We start from the raw sequence: 8,119 nt of genomic DNA on the forward strand, positions 1-8,119 counted from the left end.
AGTGTGCTCTGTGGCGGACCCGGAAGTGGACTGGAAGTGCTTCTGGTCCTCTTCCGGGTCTGCTGCCGAGCACACTGGGGAGCCTCCTGCGCTTCTGTGGGACACTCCGTGCACCCCAGCATCACAGCATTCACAAGCCCCTGCTACCTAGAGGTATGTAGAAAAAACGTTTAAAGCTGTCTCTGTCTCAATCACCAAGCCTTTCCAAATCTCTCCAAATTGATTCAGAGGGTTCTGATTCGATTTGGAGAGATTAAAGGGTCCTCTTATTCGATTCACATTGGGTCGAATCTCTGCAAAATCAAATCGGGGACCGAAGCTTCGCACAGCCCTACTATAAATCTGCCCAATGACTTGGATCTCTGTCAGTGGAGAAATCTTCATATTGCCTACTTTTTCTTCCTCCACTTTTCCACTGTGATTTCCAAAATAATTGATAAAGCCCAGGTGCTAGATTTTCTCCACAGTAGAGTCTGTTTTATCAAAACAGAGCTGTAGTGCTTTGCTTTAAAGAAAACCTTCCCTTTCAATTTAAGCTGCGTGTTTTTAAGTCCTCTTGTTTTTTTACAACTCCCTACAGAATATTATCCAAACTGTGAGGTGGTGTTCATGGGGATGGCAAATATCCATTCTATCCGGAAAAGCTTTCAGTCATTGCGTTTGCTCTGCACACAGATGCCAGACCCAGGAAAGTAAGTGGACATTTAGTTTTTTCTCTCTGTTAATTGTATTTTTGTGCTTATTCTTGTTCTGCTATTTTCCAACCTAAATCAGGCAGGTATCTGTTCTTCCACAGCCCTCTCTGTGTAAATATGTTGCAATTACATTTTTCATTTGATGGGGTGCAAGCAAAAGGAAGTTCCTAGCTCATTAGCTCTGACGTGGGTATAAAAAATGAGAAAGGGTGTCAAAACTATACCTTAGGTTTTAATACCAGCATGTATTATTGGCTTCCAAGTACCAATCTCACCGGCTCATCAAGATGCTATCTTCTGTCCAGCAATGCCTAGCAGTATCATTATTCCTTGAAAGGCACTAGTGCCTCTTCATAAACTTCCCATCTGCATAGTATCCTAATTGTGAAGAAACAGCCCACCATTTCCTTTGGGGTAAATGGTGTCCAATAACCCAGAGCCATACTTGAGGAGGTTTTTGAACTTGGGACTTCCCCAGAACAGCAGAGCATCCCACTCTTCTTTTTCCTGATATTGAATTTTTTGCTACAAGTCTCTCACATTCATTAAGTAGGCTGGATCCCTTTATTTCTTGTAAATTTGTAAGAACATTAACAGAATGATTTAAGTGAAAAGTACACTCAAGGGAACTACTCAGTTTAGTTTATTATAAAATGAACTTAATTATAATTACTCTTTGATTTGGTAAATCTGAAGATTTACATTAGGAGACATAAAAGGAGCAAAAACTCTTCTCTGTATATTTTTTCTAGTTGGCTGTCAGCACTGGAAAGTACTAAATGGCTGCAGCACTTGTCTGTGCTTCTGAAATCTGCTCTATTGGTAGTACATGCTGTGGACAGAGATCAGAGGCCTGTCTTGGTGCACTGTTCAGATGGCTGGGATCGAACACCTCAGATAGTGGCACTGGCCAAATTGCTGCTGGATCCATATTACCGGACCATTGAGGTTTGTAAACCACCAGTTGGTGCATGGAGGGAAAATTGAGTTTGGGATTAATGTAAAAGTCTGAAAATTAGTGGCTTTATGTATTTCTGTATTAGAAAAAGTGCTAAAGTGTTTAGCTGCAATAGATGGACGCTGCTGGGTGATATGGTAGGGGAGCTGAAGAAGGAATTTAAAAGAAAAGTGTTTGAAAGAAAACACAGTTAACTCTGAAATTAAATCTCTCATACTATTGACACAAAGGTAGCATTGTTTCCCATAAGGAGTCCGAGGTTTTGTCCTGAAAAGGTGTTACATTTGGACTAAGAGAAAAAATTAAAAGGCCTTTATCTACACTTTGTATTCTGCAGGGCTTCCAGGTGCTAGTGGAGATGGAGTGGCTTGATTTCGGCCACAAGTTTGCAGATCGCTGTGGCCATGGTGAGAATTCGGATGACCTAAATGAACGCTGCCCGGTGTTTTTACAGTGGTTGGACTGCGTCCATCAGCTCCAGAGGCAGTTTCCTTGCTCTTTCGAGTTTAACGAAGCATTCCTTGTGAGTTGTGGCTTGTGAGATTGCTGTTTTATAGAATACTTATGGACAAACCAATAGACAGAGCTAACACACTGAAAAGCCCCAAGGGGTTTCTGATTTTCCCATCCATCTTATTTCATGTTACTGTTTGATAAGCAGATGTGAAAATTGTCAAATCCTATATGGCAAACAAAAACACTTGTATACCTCATGATATTTGAGAGCCGTTCACTCCTATAGGAGGGTTGGGTTTTAAGGGCTTTCTTTAAACTTCAAATAAATAAAGAAATCACATGGTGTAATTCAGGTAAGAAGTGTTGAAATAAGTATCCTGGTTTCCCATATCCACAGAACAGGGACAGAATAAGTAGTGGCAGTGTAAACTTGCCAGGTACTTCTTTGCTCATGGTTTTCCATCCTGACATGGAGGGGATCCCTCTAAGAGCAAGGAGGGAATAAACTTTTATTCTCGATCAGTTTTTGGCTTCTCTGCTGAAACTGTATTTATTTATTTATTCCATTTATATGCTGCCCTTCCCAGCAAGGCTAGGGGTGGAAACTAGCAACAAGAGAGGGATTCACACATTTAGAATAGCATCCCTCAGTTTTGGGCCCAAGAGCAACAATACTGCACTAGTAGCATACTATGGGAAACATCATGCTCTCCCTGTCAACCCCAGTTTTATCTTTTACATTTCCTGTGGCTTCAGTCAGCTTCAGAGGGAAACCTTTTGATTTCCCTCAAACAGTGTGGACAGTGGTTTTCCCACTAGCCATAGATTCTGGACCATAGGTATCTGGAAGTAGTTGGATTATTAATGTCCTTCTGAAGGCCATGAGGCAGGTTATGTGGTAATTGTCAGTCACTAGCTGTATGCTTGGATAGGAATTGGCAATCAAAAAGGGTCCTGTAGTATTTCGCTGATCCCTGGAGTGATCAATTCTGCATCCTGCTCCTCTTAGGGCTAAATTCCCTAACTCTGTAAAACATCTAAACATGTTTAACTTTAATACATGAACAGTCGTGTTGAAAATAATTGGAACTATTCATATACTTAATTCTAAACCCATGCTTAAGTGGTTTTCTAGGTTGGGGCTACTGTATGAACAAACTACTATCTGCCGAATTGCATAGATCTCTCAAACTATGCAATTTGTATATGAAGGCCCAAAATGGAGGAAGAATGCATTATGCTTTTACTGTCTTGTACTTAGCTTTCTGAGAAGGCATGCAGAAATGCTAAATATATTTATCTAATATCCTTCACATAAGGCTTTGTGTGCATAGTCTCATATGAATGAAAAATGAAATGCTTCTTAAGCATGAAAATGAATCTTTCATATACACCATGCCTGCTGCCACGTGACTCTATCTGTATTGGTCTATACAGGTCAAATTGGTGCAGCACACCTATTCTTGCCTCTTTGGTACATTCCTGTGCAACAATGCGAAGGAGAGAGGAGAAAAACACACTCAGGAACGGACTTGTTCTGTTTGGTCTCTGCTGCGGGCAGCAAACAAAGCCTTCAAAAACCTGCTTTACTCCTCCCAGTCAGAATCTGTATGTATCATTCATTTCACATCATATGTGGGGAAGTCTCTGTCTAATGTACTGTCTAAGACACCATTGTTTATCTGCTGGAACGGCCTCAGCTTATCTGATGGGAAGTGCTATATAACAAGCTTATGTATGAATAACCTTAGTTTAACCCCTACCACACCAGGCATTCCCACACACCCAAAAAAGCCATGTTGCATTGTCTTCAGCTGACCGTTGGGATATATCAAATATAGCCACAATAATACCCCTATGTTGGGTATATACTATCTGTAACTGAATACTTTTCACTATTCCTTGTAATGGAAAATAGTTTTATATTTGATTGGATATGGCTTCCAGGAGATCTCAATCATAGTTTTACAGTGGCAGAGTTTCACAGAATAATTCAATCTCCTAAAAATTTTTGTCAAAAGTGTGTCTTAAATCTAACCAAAAAAATGTAATGGAAGCCTTTTTAAATGTCTGTATCACTCACTGTATTCAGATCTTCAAATTAACTTTCCTTTTTTAGGCCCTGAGGTGGAGAGAAACAGTTGCCGTGTGGGGGGGGGGCAGGCACCACAGAGACTAGAGAGCAGAGAAAGGTAGTTAGCTATATTAGTCTGAAATCAGGCAGAAGGCAGTCCAAAGTGACCTTTTATAGACTGACTAATTCAGAGAAACATAAGCTTTTCTAAGCAACATTTGACATATGATGCTCTGACAAAAGATACAGAACGAATAGGACCACACTAGAGGCGATAAATATTTTTCTAAATTGTAAGTGAAAGGATTTAAATTAAAGGCTCACCAGAAAGGCAGTGGGGGCAGGAGGTTTCATATGATAAATGGTAAGTATTCCTTAATATTAAGCAAAAAACCTACCAGGCTAAAAACTTGTTGAAAGCTTAGGGCAGAATTGTCTTTCTTTTTGTACACTTAAATGGCAGTTCTTCATGTAAATAGCATTTTTGGCATTTAGACATGGGTTGCAATTGTTCCCCCTGCATTATAGGCACAGAAGAATGCATACACTAGGCATGAGCATTTAGCTATGTAGTAGCCAGGCAAGTACACAGCTATGCATGTACCTGCAGCCCAGCAGGGGAGGAGGGCCTTCCCACATCATAGTGATAGTAGCTGGTTAAGGCACTTGCACACAAAGTGGAAGGCTAGGGTTCTAAGCTCCCTTCATCAAGAGAGGTTTTAGAACCCGTACCTTTCTGAATTCCTACCATAGTGCTGCAGCCACAGCCCAAGTATTTTTCACTCCGCACCTTTAGTGCTCCTTTTCAATCTGTGCTACTGCCCATTGTCTTTAAAAAATGTTGACTAGAAAGAATGGAGAGCAGTGCAAAAGCAAAGAGTCCAGGGTAGAGCCTAGATGGTGCCCTTCCTTTCCAGAGCAGCATCCATCTTGCTAAGCCACACACCCTATACCTTTCCCATTCCTGGCTCCTCATATCTTCCTCTCCGGGCTGCCTAATGGGCCAGCTTCAGCAGAGAGCTAGAGAGAGTACTGGATAACATTAAGCCTGTGTTGGAGTGGTTTGTGTCCTATGCTGGGAGATCAGATGGATGCAGCTTCACACCTCCTTTAGGCAAGGGCAGGTCCTGGAAACATTCAGTTACTGAACTAAAACATGAGCAAGTTTGCGGTATCTACCACCCAGTAATAGATATCTTGCATTATCTGCCACCCAGTAGTTATGAGTTTCTAGCTGGCTACAGTTTCACACCATAGACATGCTTATGTGTCCAAACTGGGTACATATACATAGCCACATATGCATAACCCATTGTGCTTCCCCAGTCTACATAGTTTGCTTATGCACCTGCAATGTAAAGGTAATAAAATTGCAATCTGTGTTTAAGTGCCAAGAACATAATTTACACTGCTAGAAGACTGTCGTTCAGATGTGTAAAGGGAACAGAACTCTGCCTTTACTGTCTTGATCACTTTCCTGATTAATTGACCTGTTCAGAAAAGTGCTTGAGCACATGCTTCATTTTTCACAAGTGAGTAGTCTTACTGAAGTCAAGTTCATCTTTGCTGAATTAGAGCATGTACCAAGAGATTATTAGTTGAAGAGGTTTAGATGAACTCAAGTGACATGGTGTCAAACACAATGGGCTTGTCTACACATGCATTAATGTGCTATAGCTATGGTGCCTTAAGTTTTGTACCTGTAATAACAGGTAAAAATGTAATGGACACATCTACACATGCCCCTATGGTGCCATTGTTGCTGCGCCATCATTTAGTACTTCTTTTTGGAGGTGCTAAATGATGGCTCACTAACACCCCATACTGCACCGTGCGAGCAGCACACAGTTATTTTTAGTTGTTACATTGCCTTAGCAACGTGCTGTAGCAAGGGAGTGTGTTGCTACGGCTGTATAGTGGTGGCATCATGGTTTTTGCCTGTGGACACTATGTGGTTGCTATAGTTACTACAAGGTTGCCATGGTAGCCCGTGGTTGCTATGGCGATATTGCATCAAGTGTATACGCGCCCAATGTACAGTAACCAGAGATACTGTGCAGTAACATCAACACATGCCTTTTTAGTGACACTAATGTGCAGTAGACTAATTCTACTGCGCATTAGCATGACTTTTGCTATGATGTGCTAATAATACGCAGTAGAGTTAGTCTACTGCACATTTAGCATCTCATGTAGACACGCCCAATGAAGAAGAAGTCTCTGAGGTAACTAACAACTCAACTGCACCCAGAGCAAAAATGAAACCAGTGCAGATCATGGAGCACAGATGGGAGGTACCCTCTTTCCTAACATTAAGACTCATAATAACTAAAGAGTGCCTCAGAGAGTTTTAAATAAATTTGAATGATTTTTTTTGTCAGGCCCTGGCAGAGTTTCATAGATTGTAAGGCCGGAAGGGACCTTGGAAGATCATCAGGTCCAGCCCCCCTACACCAAGCAGGAAAGATAACTGGGGGTCAGGTGACTCCAGCAAGGTGACTCTAGTCTCCTCTTAAAGATTTCCAGGGTAGGTGATTGCACCACCTCTGGAGGGAGCTTATTCCACAGTCTGGACACCCTGACTGTGAAGAAGTTTTTCCTAATGTTGAGCCTGAATTGGTCTTCCAGGAGTTTGTGGCCATTACTCCTAGTTTTCCCCTCAGGTGCCCTGGTGAACAGTTGCTCACTGAGTCTTTGATGTACTCCCTTAGTGTAGTGGTAAGCTGCTATCAGGTCCCCTCTCAGCCTTCTTTTCTTCAGGCTGAAGAGTTCATCCCTGAGTCTTAAAGAAAGTGGCTGTAGAAATCTCAGAGGCACTGGCAATAATATTTGCAAAGCCCTGGGAGAAAGGCAAAGTCCCAGAGATTGGGAGAAAACCAACATAAAAGCAGTCTTTAAAAATGGGGAAAAGACCAATCTGATGAATTTTGCCTTGACTTCAATACCTGAGAAGTTACTAAAGCAAATTATAAAATAGTCAGTGGCTGCATCCACACAAGCCATTAACACACAGCCATAAACTGAGGAGCTTTAACTCCATGCCTGACTAATCAGTCTCTTTTTATGACCAGGTTACAAAACGCCTGGACGCAGGAGTAGGGGTAGATGTCATATACTTAGACTTCAGGAAGACCTTCGATACGGTATCCCACCCCATACTGGTGAACAAGTTAAGAGGCTGTGACTTAGATGACTACACGGTCTGGTGGGTGGCGAATTGGCTGGAGGGTCGCACCCAGAGAGTCGTAGTGGATGGGTCGGTTTCGACCTGGAAGGGTGTGGGCAGTGGAGTCCCGCAGGGCTCGGTCCTTGGACCGATACTCTTCAATGTCTTCATCAGCGACTTGGACGAGGGAGTGAAGTGTACTCTGTCCAAGTTTGCAGGTGACACAAAGCTATGGGGAGAAGTGGACACGCCGGAGGGCAGGGAACAGCTGCAAGCAGACCTGGACAGGTTGGACAAGTGGGCAGAAAAGAACAGAATGCAGTTCAACAAGGAGAAGTGCAAAGTGCTGCACCTAGGAAGGAAAAATGTCCAGCATACCTACTGCCTAGGAAATGACCTGCTTGGTGGCTCGGAAGCGGAAAGGGATCTTGGAGTCCTAGTGGACTCCAAGATGAACATGAGTCAGCAGTGTGACGAAGCCATCAGAAAAGCTAATGGCACTTTATCGTGCATCAGCAGATGCATGACGAATAGATCCAAGGAGGTGATACTTCCCCTCTATCGGGCGCTGGTCAGACCGCAGTTGGAGTACTGCATGCAATTCTGAGCACCGCACTTCAAGAAGGATGCGGATAACCTGGAGAGGGTCCAGAGAAGGGCCACTCGTATGGTTAAGGGCTTGCAGTCCAAGCCCTACGAGGAGAGACTAGAGAACCTGGACCTTTTCAGCCTCTGCAAGAGAAGGTTGAGAGGCGACCTTGTGGCTGCCT

At 42.8% G+C, this 8,119-nt stretch overlaps 1 protein-coding gene across 8 annotated transcripts in view; it reads left to right on the top strand.

The window, feature by feature from the left end:
- MTMR3 (myotubularin related protein 3) overlaps positions 1-8,119 on the top strand; it is a 152,631-nt gene that overhangs the window by 113,829 nt on the left and 30,683 nt on the right. For all 8 annotated transcript variants that reach the window (XM_025193371.1, XM_025193376.1, XM_025193390.1 and 5 more), the window contains 4 exons: positions 581-692; positions 1,448-1,643; positions 1,991-2,176; positions 3,547-3,717. In XM_025193371.1, coding sequence (XP_025049156.1) covers positions 581-692; positions 1,448-1,643; positions 1,991-2,176; positions 3,547-3,717 — 665 coding nt within the window. The remainder of the gene's footprint in view (positions 1-580; positions 693-1,447; positions 1,644-1,990; positions 2,177-3,546; positions 3,718-8,119) is intronic.

This window comes from Alligator sinensis, unplaced genomic scaffold (assembly GCF_000455745.1).
Source record: "Alligator sinensis unplaced genomic scaffold, ASM45574v1 scaffold216_1, whole genome shotgun sequence".
In the NCBI taxonomy this organism is placed as follows: Eukaryota; Metazoa; Chordata; order Crocodylia; family Alligatoridae; genus Alligator; species Alligator sinensis.